The 15,087-nt window shown below is 35.5% G+C and overlaps 1 protein-coding gene across 1 annotated transcript; it reads right to left on the reverse strand.

The window, feature by feature from the left end:
- Positions 1-10,848: 10,848 nt before the first annotated feature.
- Positions 10,849-11,617, reverse strand: LOC137815934 (uncharacterized). The gene is made up of 2 exons (XM_068619042.1): positions 11,311-11,617; positions 10,849-10,946 (listed from the first exon to the last, which is right to left on the reverse strand). The coding sequence occupies exons 1-2, from the start codon at positions 11,615-11,617 to the stop codon at positions 10,849-10,851; spliced, it is 405 nt and encodes a 134-aa protein (XP_068475143.1).
- Between the last annotated feature and the right edge of the window lie 3,470 nt (positions 11,618-15,087).

Consider the following 15,087-nt stretch of genomic DNA (forward strand, 5'->3'; position numbering starts at 1 on the left):
ACGCTAGATTGGTTGTTAAGGGTTCTTCTAATCATCATTAACTCCCCCTCACGTGGATATCCTTCCTCACTATTTTCTTCCTCTTTCCCGCTAGATTCATCGTCATGGCTACTATATTCATCTACCCTCTTAAGAACATGGTTCTTTGGTTTGGGCATTGGGCTTAAACATGACCTTTACCATAACATTTGAAACATTTAACATCTCTACTACAGGTTGGTGGGGTTAGCACATCTTTTCCTACACTATTGGGAGTTTCTCTTAATTTTTCTTTTGGTACACTTTCCTCCCTCTTATACTCCCTTTTTGGATAAGAGTTAGAGTATGAGCTTTCCCTACGACTTGAGTTTTTCCTTAAAATACTTATGTTGAGCTGTATAGTTAAAATTTGAATTTGAAATTTAAACCACAAACAGTTCTAGATCTTAGCTAAATTTTGGCGTTGGAGTCACACTAAAACAATGCACCAATTAATTTTGATAAATCTTTCAAATCTGTTGCCACTTCACTGTTTTTGTTCACGCCAAATTGCACACTTTTTGAATTTGATTTATCATTTTTTTTCTATTTCGAATTTTTCTTTACTTTTTTTTCACTTTTGTTCTAACACTTCAATCTCTTTAGATCAAGAATTTCATAATTTTTCTCCAATGAATTTTAATTTCATAAACAGAAACAGACAGCACAGAGTATAGAATCATAATCTAGAGTTGAAAACAATTTTAAGAAACTTCAAAAACACAATAGAATTGATGTATAGGAACTTGTGTGGATGTAGCACACAAGTATGAACTCAAATCTAAAAATTAAAATGCACCAAAGGAATTGATAACATTTTAGGATGCACATGACTTGACAAAACACAATTGGATTCAAAAATCAAAATGACTCAAATCAAAGCAATATGAACCGATTAAAACATCAAAAAGACTCAATTAAATGCAAATCAAAACAGAAAACACAAAATTATATGGAATCCTACACAAAATTGCACAAGGATTGCTCAAGAACAATTAAGCACAATGCACCGATTGGAATTTCCAAACAGCACACCAAATCAAATTAAAAATTCAAAAACAGCAAGACACTATGGAGATTAAGAACAACACGAAATCCAGAATCAAACACAAAAATAAAAATGAAAAGAAGAAGGCACACTTAGCTCTTGAAGAATCATAGCTCATGATACCAAATGATGGAAGAGTTCCTTCATCCGTTGACATTTCTTTGGTGGATTGGCGGAAGCTTCATGGATTGCAGCGGACAAGGAGCTCACTTAGAGCTTGTGGATTCCTTAAAGGTGAAGGATAGGTGTGGAGAGTGATAGGTGAGGCCTAATCACTTGTGTTAGAATGTATGGCTTTAAACTAGAGGGGGGTGAATGGTTTAAAAAGGGTTTTCGCAAACTTTTAAGTCTAGAATGAAATTACTTCGAGAAATACTTGATTAAGAAATCAGTTTGCCAAAACACAAAGCAAAAAGCATAGCACCAGAAAAACAATCGGTTGTTTCGTAGAAACAATCGGTTGTTTATACCAGTTCACAAATATAAAACTGAAATTAAAGAGATTAAGGATAGAGAGATTGAACACACAGGTTTATACTGGTTCACTCTTAACCAAGAGCTACATCCAGTCTTCCCAGAAACCACTGGGGAATCCACTAAGCAATCAACCCTAGATTACTTACAACACCACCAAAGAAGTGACCTTGACCTCCTCAAGACTCACACTTCCTTTGGCTTCAGCACAACACCACTAAGAATGCTGATCTTGACAACCTCAAGAACACACAACACTTCTCAGCTATACACACAGTGTTCTTTCAAAGTACAAAGGATTACACTTGTTACAGAACAGATCTGAAATCAATACAAGATGAAAATCCTATATCACACTCTTTGATTAAGCAAAATCAGTGAAAAACACAAATTTGTTTTTCTTTGATTAAGACTTAGTTGTTTGTTACAAAATCTGAACAAACTATTAATTGCATTCAAAGCTTGGTCAAAGCATTCAAAACTGGAGCGTATTCAGTTATAAATGTTGAACAAGATGCTTTGATGTGTCCAAATCCAAGAGGAAAGCTTGAAGACCTTGTTGCTGGGTGTGTGTGTTGTCTAGTTGTTTGCAACTTGTTAATTCACTCCTTAAGTTGATCCAAGTTCATTTGAATCTTTAACCTTTTGAAAAGATGTGTTTTCTAAAAAGCTGTCAAAAATTCAACAGGTTGTTTTACCTAACAACAGGTTGTTTTACCTTAGCTGTTTTTGAAAAACTTGGTTGACTTTGCTGTCAAACCAAAACAATCGATTGTTTCGACAAAACAACCGATTGTTTTCCTGAAAACCTTAACAGAATTCTGTTAAGCGGTTTTAATATGTTTTAAATGATCCTAACTAACTCGGCTCCTTTATTAAATGCTTTTGACCACTTGGTGGGTCTATATAAAGGTAGTTTTACGCTCCTAATCTTGAAGTAACAGAAAGATTTTATCAAAACAGTTTTTCCAAGATTTGAAAGAGCTTTGGATCATTCTTAAGTGTGTGGAATAGGATTGGGTTGTATTTCTGATATTTAAAATACCCAGGTGTATTCTATTCCCTTCTTCCTTGATTACTGTATTTCTGTAGTTGTGTTGCCAAGGAGTGTTGTGTGTTCTTGAGGGGTTCAAGATCAACACTCTTGGTGTGGTTTGCCAAAGGTAGTGTGTTTCTTGAGGGGTTCAAGATCAACACTCAAGGTCACTACTTTGGTGTGTGGTGTTTGTAATCTGGTTTTGATTGCATAATGGAATACCCAGTGGTTTCTGGGGACTGGATGTAGCTCTTGGTGTAAGAGTGAACCAGTATAAATTGCTTGCGTGCTTATCTCTTACCATTAACTCTTTAAATTTTGTTTTTAAGTTTTTTTTATAAACTGCTGATAAAAACAACCGATTGTTTCGAAGAAACAACCGATTGTTTTTCTGATATCATCTTGAAACAGTTTTGGTTCTTTGTTTCTTTGATTTCTTTCTCTGTCATTCAGCATTGATTTTCATTATACCTTCAAAGTTTGCGAAAATCCCCCTTAAACAATTCACCCCCCTCTCGTTTAAGGCCATATATTCTAACAATTGGCATCAAGAGCTTGGTTCTTGAAAGTTATTCAAGTTTTGATCCTAAATCTTTTTTAAATGGCTGAAAAGTTTTCTTTTGGGGAAGGTGCATGTTTAAGCAAACCACCTTTGTTCTGTTGTATGAAATATGAATTGTGGTGCATAAGAATGAAATTCTTTGTTGAATCTATAGATAGAAAAATCTGGAATGTTATTACAAATAACTATCTCATGCCTATATCTGAAAATGTTTTTTCTGAAAGAGAACATCTTGATTGTGTAGCTATGAACATCATTGTATCTGCACTTGATTCTAATGAATTGCTCAAGGTTTCAGAATGTAGTTCTGCCAAAGAAATGTGGAATACCCTTGAACAGTATCACAAGAATCCAAGGAGTGCCTTGATGGACAAAGAAGAATCTTCTGTTGAATCTTTCTCTTCAGAATCCAGAAAGGAGGTTTGTCTTATGACAAAAGAAGAATTTGGATCAAGTCAAGATGCTGGGAACAAAAACTGTCAATACTCAAGTGATGAGAGTGAAGAGGAAACATTTAGGTTGCTGTTTAAGAAATTTAGCAAGTCCCTAAAGAAGAGAAACAACAAAAGTGACTCATTCAACAGGTATGATAACAAGAAACCTACTGAGTTTAACACTAACAAATATACATGCTTTGGATATGGTGAACAGGGTCATATTAAAACTAAATGTCCCAACAAAAAGAGGAAAAACTTCAAGAAGCATGAGAAGAAAGGAAAATCAAGAAGAGCTTAAGATGATGACTCATCAAGCTCCTCTTCAAGTGATGAAGAAGAAGCAATCTTATGTCAAATGACAAGACAAGAAAGTGACGTAAGTTCAAGCTCTTCCATTAATGTTGAAAACTATAGCCAACTTCTTGAGGCCTTCAATGAAACTCATGAAGAAGCTAATAGGTTGGCCCTTTTGAATAAACGGTTGAAAGATTTGAACAACTCATTGGAAAATAGAGTTAAGATCTTGGAAGAAGAGTTGAACAATTCAAAAACAGATTTTGAAAATTTGGAAATGATTTACCAAAACTCTTCTTGTAAGTGTGTTGATTCAAGTTTTTGTGAAAATTGTGAATCTCTCCAAAAGAAGGTTCAATATCTTTTGAAAACCATGGACAAGTTTTCCAAAGGCCAATCCAATCTTGAAACTGTTCTTGCTTCTCAAAAATGTGTTTTTGGCAAGGCTGGGTTGGGGTTTAATCCAAGCAGCAAGAACAAATCTGTTTCAAAACCCTTTTCAAGTTTCTTTGAAAAACAACTTGTTGTTTTATCGAAACAACCGGTTGAAATTTGTCATTACTGCATGAAAAGGGGCCACACTATTAGATTCTGCAGAGTAAGAAGGTTTTCTGTTCCTAAAGGTATTTTGAAATGGGTTCCTAAGGTTTCTAAGGTTCCTACTAACATCATTGGACCCAAATTCATAAGGGGACCAAATCTTGCTTCTTAATCCTCTCTTGTAGGTATCCTTGGCAACCAAGAATCAATTTTGGACTTGAAGAATGACTGTCAAAGGGAAAAGCGACAAGAGTAAATCCAATCTTTGTACCTGCACTTTCAATTGTATATGTCTTGCAAGGTTCTTTGAATGTCAAGAGACAACTTGGCACATGCATAGTGGGTGCTTAAGAGAGAAACTTCAAGAATAAAGAGAGTATGTGTGTTTTCATTTCTCAATTTATGTAAGTGTGTCTTGTGACCATATGAACATCTCAAAGTCTTCTTTTTTAGTGAATCTATTGGGGTTCTCTGTGCAAAGGTATGAACAAATTGCATACTGCATTTTCATCAATTTAAAAGGTAATTTTTTTTTTGGTTATGAAAAATGTTCCTTTTGCTGTCACAGTAAAACAACCGATTGTTTTTTCGAAACAACCGATTGTTTTTCCTCTGACACCTTTGTATAATGCTGTCAAGTTTGCTTATGCATGATTAAACCTATTTCTCTTTTTCAAATCTTGCTTTTGGACAAATACGCATTGAGTGTGCCTCAGAGTATGATAATAAAAGATTATATCCACTTGTTTTGTTGAAAGCTCTATGACATGTTATATTCTTGAAATGTCAAAATTGTTTGTATTGTTGGACTACTCTATTATCTTTATGATTTCTGCTTTGTACAACCCTTCTCATTGTCTATTTGTAGATCAAATAGGGGGAGTTGTTTATGCTTGATTTGGTTGTATAAGATAGCTTTAAAACTGATGCATTATGTTGTTGCTTCTCTGCACTTGAAAGCACTTGATTACTTCAATTTTTTTCTGGTTTTTCTGCTAATGTTGTATATGCAGAAAACTGGTTTGTGTGTGTCTTGTTATCTTGTTGCTATACTTGCTTTGTATAGCATCAATTCTGTGTTACATGACCCTTCAAGTACAAGTGCTATGATGAAGATGATCAAAGTGATGCTTCTAGTTCAAGAGCATACACCTTACTCAAATTCTTGACAAGTCAAAAATTCATGACCTATGTAAAGTAAGTTGTATATGTTCATCTTATGCTTTTGGCTTCATAAGACCAAATGAGATTCTAAACATGCTTGAGGTAATGCAAAGGTATGAATGTATTTCATTATGCATTTCCCATCACTTTGAAAGATGATTTGCTTTGAAAAATAACATTTTCTTGCTGTCTCAGAAAAACAACCGATTGTTTTCACGAAACAACCGATTGTTTTACCTCTGGAACATTTGAATAAAGCTGTCATGATTTTTTATGCATGATTACAACTGTTTCTTTTCTTTCATAGTCCATTATGAGTCAAATATGCATTCTTTGTCCCTCTGAATTAGATCATAAAGAGATATATTCTTTGTTTTCCTTGAAATTCAAAGCTTTTTATGAATGGCAACCACATTGGTGGTCTTGGGGTTGATGAATATTTGTGAATGTATCTTTGGATTATCTGGAAGGTTTGCTCTTAACAAAAGAGAGAATGTGTCTACCAAATCCAAGTCTTGAGCAATCATTTAACCAACTTGAATTGCTGGATGAAGAATAGATTGGGGGAGAAACTGTGGTCTCCTTGCTGAAATTTTTGGGGTTTATGGTACTTTGATTTTGCTGCTGTCATAGCTCGGATACACCATAGATTTTGCTGCAATTCTGATATGGTATCAAAGATTTGTTCCTGCAATGGTGCTGCTACAACACACAGGTTTTCTGGTTTATCATGTTGCTGCTATATGCTGGTTTTCAATGCTAGAAAATCTGTTGTTTGTATCCCTTCTTTCATTCTATTTAAGAAGACAAATAGGGGGAGAATGGTGTGGTTTTATGTGTTGTGTTGCTGCTGCTACACTCTGGTGTTATCTGGTTTTATCATGGTTTAAATTTTGTTGTTTCCATGCTTTTATTCACCATAGTTCTGCTGCACACAAGTCTCTTTTTGGCACTGGTTTTTATGGTTATTTGACTGGTTTTTCTGCTTAAAGGATTATGCAGAAAACTGGTTTTGTGTGCCTTGGTATCCTGCTAGTATACTTGCTTTGTATATGCACAAATTCTGTTTTGCAGGACCTTTCAAGTTCAAAAACAACAACACAAACAAACCAGGGATTTGTCTTCATCAAATAGGGGGAGATTGTTGAACAAGATGCTTTGATGTCTCCAAATCCAAGAGGAAAGCTTGAAGACCTTGTTGCTGGGTGTGTGTGTGTTGTCTAGTTGTTTGAAACTTGTTAATTCACTCCTTAAGTTGATCCAAGTTCATTTGAATCTTTAACCTTTTGAAAAGATGAGTTTTCTAAAAAGTTGTCAAAAATTCAACAGGTTGTTTTACCTAACAACAGGTTGTTTTACCTTAGCTGTTTTTGAAAAACTTGGTTGACTTTGCTGTCAAACCAAAACAATCGATTGTTTCGACAAAACAACAAATTGTTTTCCTGAAAACCTTAACAGAATTTTGTTAAGCGGTTTTAATATGTTTTAAATGATCCTAACTAACTTGGCTCCTTTATTAAATGCTTTTGACCACTTGGTGGGTCTATATAAAGGTAGTTTTACGCTCCTAATCTTGAAGTAACAGAAAGATTTTATCAAAACAGTTTTTCCAAGATTTGAAAGAGCTTTGGATCATTCTTAAGTGTGTGGAATAGGATTGGGTTGTATTTCTGATCTTTAAGCTTTGTAATACCCAGGTGTATTCTATTCCCTTCTTCCTTGATTACTGTATTTCTGTAGTTGTGTTGCCAAGGAGTGTTGTGTGTTCTTGAGGGGTTCAAGATCAACACTCTTGGTGTGGTTTGCCAAAGGTAGTGTGTTTCTTGAGGGGTTCAAGGTCACTACTTTGGTGTGTGGTGTTTGTAATCTGGTTTTGATTGCATAGTGGAATACCTAGTGGTTTCTAGGGGCTGGATGTAGCTCTTGGTGTAAGAGTGAACCAGTATAAATTGCTTGCGTGCTTATCTCTTACCCTTAACTCTTTAAATTTTGTTTTTAAGTTGTTTTTATAAACTGCTGATAAAAACAACCGATTGTTTCGAAGAAACAACCGATTGTTTTTCTGATATAATCTTGAAACAGTTTGGGTTCTTTGTTTCTTTGATTTCTTTCTCTGTCATTCAACATTGATTTTTATTATACCTTCAAAGTTTGCGAAAATTCCCCTTAAACAATTCACCCTCCCTCTTGTTTAAGGCCATATATTCTAACAATAAAATCATTTAATGCTCAGTTAAAGCACAAAACAGTTTTCTGTTATGGTCCCAAAACAAACAATCGGTTGTTTTCACGAATCAATCGGTTGTTTTGGTTTGATAGCAAGTCAACCATCAAAAACAATTTTCAACCTTTCTAAAAACACCTAAGTGTAAAACAATTGGTTGTTTCGACAAAACAACAGGTTGTTTCGACAAAACGACAGGTTGTTTCGACAAAACAACAGGTTGTTTTTCACTTAGTTTGAAAAACACTTTTCAATTAAAAGGTTTGAGAATGCTTATGCTTTGGATTCAATCAAGAGTAGATTTACACATAAATTCTACCCCAGATCCTATATAAAGACAACTCTGCAACACCAAGCACTTCCTGCCTTTCATCAACCTTCAAAGGGTTTGGACTCTTCAAAGCTTGAACACACTTGATTCAACAATCTCCCCCTATTTGATGAAGACAAATCCCTGGTTGCTTGTGTTGGATATGATTGAATCTGAAGCAGTTCCTGCAAAAACAACATATATGCAATCCAATGCTTCCTACAACAGGAGGTTAGATTTTCACATATTGAAAGCAGATTTCCAGACAAACAATCGGTTGTTTACACGAAACAATCGGTTTTTTCTATCAGCAGAAGCATAAACAGTTTTAATATCAGAGATTTCAGCAGTTTTAAATATTTTCAGAGAAAGATACACAAGAACCAAACAATTCTCCCCCTATTTGTCTTTACAAAAAGACTCTAATAGGTATTTAAAACAGATTTAGGAAGCATTATGAAGGTCAAGGATACCTAACTCATTTCGTAGAAAGAAGAACCTCTCTTTTGGTGATGGTTTTGTAAAGATATCAGCTAACTGCAGTTTAGTTTCAACAAACTTCACTTCACAGTCCCCATTGCTTACATGATCCCTGATGAAATGATGGCGTATCTCAATATGCTTAGTCCTTGAGTGCTGAATATGATTTTTGGTAAGATTGATAACACTTGTGTTGTCACACATCAAAGGGACCTTGCTGATTTGCAATCCAAAGTCTGCAAGTTGTTGTTTGAGCCATAGAATCTGTGCACAACAGCTTCCAGCAGCTATGTACTCAGCCTCAGCAGTAGAGAGAGCTACAGATGCTTGCTTCTAGCTATGCCATGAGATGAGGCTTGAACCAAGAAGGTGACAAGTGCCACTTGTGCTCTTCCTATCTAGCTTGCATCCTGCAAAATCAGAATCTGAATAGCCAATTAAATGAATGAGAGAGCGAGAAGGATACCATAACCCAACAATTGATGTTCCTTTGAGATATTTCAGAATTCTTTTTGCAGCTTTGAAGTGTGACTCCTTAGGATTTGCTTGATATCTTGCACAAAGACATACCGCAAACATGATGTTCAGTCTACTTGTTGTTAGATATAGCAAAGAGCCAATCAAACCTCTGTATTTAGTTTGATCTACCCCTTTTCCAGCAGCATCTGCATCCATGTAGCAACTTGATGGCATAGGTGTGCTTGCTTCCTTGCAACTATCCATTTCAAATTTCTTGAGAATCTCTTTACAATACTTTGATTGGCATAGAAAGATTTCATCCTTTGTTTGCTTAACCTGCAATCCAAGAAAGAAAGACAATTCTCCCATCATAGACATTTCAAACTCACCTTTCATAGCAACCACAAATTCTTCACACAAACTATCTTGTGTAGCACCAAAGATGATGTCATCTACATAGATTTGTACAAGGATAATTTCAGAATTTGACTTTTTGATAAAGAGAGTCTTGTCAATCATTCCCTTTTCATAGCCATGAGACAGCAGGAAGTTGCTAAGTCTTTCATACCATTGCCTTGGAGCTTGCTTCAGCCCATACAAAGCCTTTTTCAGCTTGAAAACATGATTGGGATGTTGATGATTTTCAAAGTCCGGTAGTTGGTCCACATACACTTCCTCATTGATGTAGGCATTCAAAAAGGCACTATTGACATCCATTTGGAAGATTTTAAAACCACTCATACATGCAAAAGCCAGCAGTAACCTCACAACCTCCAATCTTGCAACAGGAGCAAAGGTTTCACCATAATCAATGCCCTCCTCTTGATTGTAGCCTTTGGCAACTAGCCTTGCTTTGTTCCTTGTGATCACACCATCCTCATCCAGTTTGTTTCTGAATACCCACTTTGAACCTATGATGTTCATCTTAGTTGTTTTAGGGACAAGAAACCATACCTCATTCCTTGCAAACTGATTCAGCTCTTCATGCATAGCTTCAACCCATTTTTCATCCTTGAAAGCTTCATCAATTAACTTTGGTTCAATTTGAGAGACAAAAGCAGTGTGCCTGCAAAAGTTTGAGATGGAGCTACGTGTTGAGACACCTTATTTTATTTGCCCAATGATGTTTTCCATTGACAGACCTCTAGGAATCCTCCACTCTTTGGGCAACTCACTCTGTTGCAGAATTTCAATCGGTTGTTTCGAGGAATCAATCGGTTGTTTTTCTGCACTGATGTCCAGCTTCTCCAAACTGATGTTCTGCTCATCCTCTTCAACACTGGTCTTCAGGATTTGAATGCTTTTGCGATCTACCTCATCAAAGACAACATGAACATACTCTTCTACAGTCATTAACCTCTTGTTGTAGATTCTGTATGCATGACTTGTTAAAGAATAGCCTATGAAGATACCAAGATCAGCTTTTTCATCAAACTTCCCTAGGTTTTCTTTTCCATTGTTGAGAATAAAACAGTTGCAACCGAAAACTCTGAGATGATTGATGTTTGGCTTCCTTCCATTAAAGAGATCATAAGGAGTCTTCTTCAGAATTGGCCTAATTAGCACTTTATTCATCACATAACAAGAAGTGCTAACTGCTTCAGCCCAAAAATACTTAGGAAGAGAAGATTCACTTAGCATTGTTCTAGCTAGCTCTTCAAGGGATCTGTTCTTCCTTTCCACCACACCATTCTGTTGTGGAGTTCTTGGAGCAGAGAAATTATGCAGAATCCCCATCTTTTCACAAAACTTGCTGAACTTTTCATTTTGGAATTCACCTCCATGATCACTTCTTATTGAGCCTATGTTGCTGTTATCTGTATTTTGCAATCTTCTTGCAAGCTTCTTGAATGCAGAAAAGGCATCACTTTTTGATTCCAAGAAGAGAGTCCAAGTGAACCTAGAAAAATCATCCACAATAACAAGAGCATAGTAATTTCCACCAAGGCTCATGGTTCTTGAAGGTCCAAAAAGATCCATGTGAAGTAGCTCAAAAGGTTTTAAAGAAGAAACAACATTTTTTATTTTAAAAGAATTTTTCACTTGTTTCCCCTTTTGGCAAGCTTCACAAATATGATCCTTCTCAAACTTGAGCTTTGGTAGCCCAATCACAAGATCTCTTGAAATTAACTTGTTCAAGTGATTCATGTGAATGTGGGCAATTCTTCTATGCCAAAGCCAAGACTCATCGTGCTTGGATAGTAGACAACCAATTGAACATGGTGAAGAGATATCTAGAAGATAAACATTATTGATTCTCTTACCTATCAACATTACCTCTTTAGTGTTGGGGAGACAGATTTCACATGTGTTTGTTTTGAAGATAACCTGAAATCCCTTGTCACACAATTGACTAATGCTCATCAGATTGTGCTTTAATCCTTCTACATAGAGAACATCATGAATGACCAAGATATCTTTGTCTCCTATGGATCCTTTCCCAAGAATCCTCCCCTTGTTGTTATTCACATAGGTAACATGCCCTTCTTGCTTAAAGGAGATGCTTAGAAACTTTGATTTGTCCCCAGTCATGTGCTTGGAGCACCCACTGTCCAAGTACCATTGTTGCATGCTCTCATCCAAGTTTTCCTATAAAGAAGATTTTCAAGTACAAAGATTTGGTCCCCTTATGAATGTGGGTCCTTTTGGTTTACTTTCATTATTTGAATCTTTACTACACTTGAGAATCCACTTCATAAAGCCCCTAGGAACAACATATTTTCTGATTTTACAGAATCTGACAGAATGACCTCTTTTCATGCAATAGAAGCATGTAACAACCGGTTGTTTCGATGGTCCAGTCGGTTGTTTTTCTGGCAGTTTCGAAAATGACTTTGAAAATCTATCTTGCTTGTTCTGTGGGTTAAAACTCAATCCAGCTTTTCCAAAAACACAGTTTTGAGATGCCAAGACATTCTCAAAGTTGGATTGACCTTTAGAAAGCTTGTCCACAGTTTTAACAAGATAATGGACTTTCTTTTCAAGATTTTCGCAATTTTCACAAATAAGAGTATCACACTTGCAAGAGGAGTTTTTGTAAACTATTTCAAGGTTTTCAAAATATGTTTTTGAATTTTCCAATTCCTCTTCCAATGTTTTGACTCTGTTTTCAAGCTAGCTATTCATTCCCTTTAACCGGTTGTTCAAGAGGGCCAATTGGTTAGCTTCTTCATGTGTTTCTTGAAAGGCTTGAAGCAATTGACTGTAATTTTCAGAATTTGAGGAGTTAGAGGAACTTACACTACTTGAGTCATCTTCCTTTTTGGCCATGAAGCAGAGGTTGAGGCTTTTTCTGTTTTGCCTTCTTTTCCTTCGTGCTTGACTTCTTGACCTTACTTCCTTTGATTCATTGATGTCTCCATGAGTAGCTTTGAGTGTGTCCCACATCTCTTTAGCAGTTTTGCATTTAGATATCCTGAAAAACTCATTAGTATCTAGTGCAAAAGCTATTATGTTTTGAGCAGTACAATCAAGCTTGGCCATCTTACATTCTTCATTGGTCCATTGGGACCAAGATTTTTCAATAAAAGAACCCTTCTTTTTAAGCTTTGGAATGAAAGGGCCATTCTTGATTGAGTCCCAAATTCCTTGATCAATAGATTCCACAAAGATTTTCATTTTAGCCTCCTAATATTTGTAATTCAATCCACAGAATAAAGGTGGTTTGTAGATTGAAGCACCTTCCTCAAAAGATAGTTTTCGGATCAAACTTGATTATCTTTCAAGTACCAAGCTCTTGATGCCAATTGTTAGAATGTATGGCTTTAAACTAGAGGGTGGGGGGGGTTGAATGGTTTAAAGATGGTTTTCGTAAACTTTTAAGTCTAGAATGAAATTACTTTGAGAAATACTTGATTAAGAAATCATTTTGCCAAAACACAAAGCAAAAAGCACAGCACCAGAAAAACAATTGGTTGTTTCGTAGAAACAATCGATTGTTTATACCAGTTCACAAATATAAAATTGAAATTAAAGAGATTAAGGATAGAGAGATTGAACACAAAGGTTTATACTGGTTCACTCTTAAGCAAGAGCTACATCCAGTCTTCCTAGAAACCACTGGGGAATCCACTAAGCAATCAACCCTAGATTACTTACAACACCACCAAAGAAGTAACCTTGATCCCCTCAAGACACACACTTCCTTTGGCTTCAGCGCAACACCACTAAGAATGCTGATCTTGACAACCTCTAGAACACACAACACTTCTCAGCTATACACACAGAGTTCTTTCAAAGTACAAAGGATTACACTTGTTACAGAACAAATCTGAAATCAATACAAGATGAAAATCCTATATCACACTCTCTTTGATCCAAGCAATCTCTAACTCTTTCAAAAGCAAAATCAGTGAAAAACTCAAATCTATTTTTCTTTGATTAAGACTTAGTTGTTTGTTACAAAATATGAACAAACTATTTATTGCATTCAAAGCCTGGTCAAAGCATTCAAAACTAAAGCATATTCAGTTATAAAATCATTTAATGCTCAGTCAAAGCACAAAACAGTTTTCTGTTATGGTCCCAAAACAAACAATCGGTTGTTTTCACGAATCAATCAGTTGTTTTCACGAATCAATCGGTTGTTTTGGTTTGACAGCAAGTCAACCATCAAAAACAGTTTTCAACCTTTCTAAAAACACCTAAGTATAAAACAATTGGTTGTTTCGACAAAACAACAAGTTGTTTTTCACTTAGTTTGAAAAACACTTTTCAATTAAAAGGTTTGAGAATGCTTATGCTTTGGATTCAATCAAGAGTGGATTTACACATAAATTCTACCCCAGGTCCTATCTAAAGACAGTTCTGCAACACCAAACACATCTTGCCTTTCATCAACCTTCAAAGGGTTTGGATTCTTCAAAGCTTGACCACACTTTATTCAACAACTTGGTCTAGTGTAAAGTTGAAGATCAAACGTCTATCCTAGGGAGTCTAGGAGACAAGAGTGTAATTGGCACAAATTTGGTAGCAATTCACTCATTGATTAATCTTGCTATTACATGAGCCAAGCTCTCTTATTTATAGTGTTTAGAGGGTTGAAAATTCAAATGAAAGTGGAGGGAAATTCAAATGAACTTCCATCCAAAAGTGACGCCTAATTAAGCACATGGGAGGGGTGTGACTAGTGTTATACACTCACCCCCTCTATGGGCTTTCTAAATCGGCCTTGGTTAATTTAAAGGTTTTAGAAACCCTAAATTAACCTAGGTTGGTGTTTTAGGTGCCAAAATTAATTATAAGAAAAATTACAAATAAAGTGTCTATGCTAATTTTGACAAGAAATTAAATTTTACTCTACACTAGAGTTTATGGCATTTTGAACATGTATAAGAAGGTTTCTCTACCATCAGTAACAGCATTCCAGTCTTCTTGAATCTTCTTGGCCATAACTCTAGTGGTTGGCCTAAATATACTCTTTGGTGGGCTTGCATTTGGGCTTGTGCTTGGGCCTCTTCCATAAGATTATTACATACGGATATGAATCCCTGTGTAAATTGAGTGTCACACATACGGATATTTACATAAAAATTCAATTCAGTATGTAAATACACATTACATACGGATTTTTCCGTATGTAAATGAAAAATTTACATACGAATCATATCCGTATATACAATATTAAATTTTTAATTAAAAAAATGGAAATTGTTACATACGGATTTTATCTGTATATAACATATTACATATTTACTTTATTTTCCCTATAAAATTTCATTTCCCACTCTTACTCAAGATTTTGATTTTCCAAAACCCTATTCTCATTCCATCCTCCAAAATTTTCCAACCCCACTCCAAGCTCTTACAAACCTTGACCCTTGTGCAAGCACAAACCCTCTAAAGAAAATGGGCATTTTATTTATGCATTTTACCCCCATTTTCATTGCCTAAAGTGATGGACGTCTTGACAAGTAACACTAAAAAACATTTTTAATACTAAAAAAAAATTGTATATAAAAAAAATTTCAATACTAAAAAAAATACAGTTACATACGAATTTATCCGTATATAATTACATATGAATATTACATATGGATTTA

Source organism: Phaseolus vulgaris, chromosome 1 (assembly GCF_000499845.2).
Source record: "Phaseolus vulgaris cultivar G19833 chromosome 1, P. vulgaris v2.0, whole genome shotgun sequence".
NCBI lineage: Eukaryota > Viridiplantae > Streptophyta > Magnoliopsida > Fabales > Fabaceae > Phaseolus > Phaseolus vulgaris.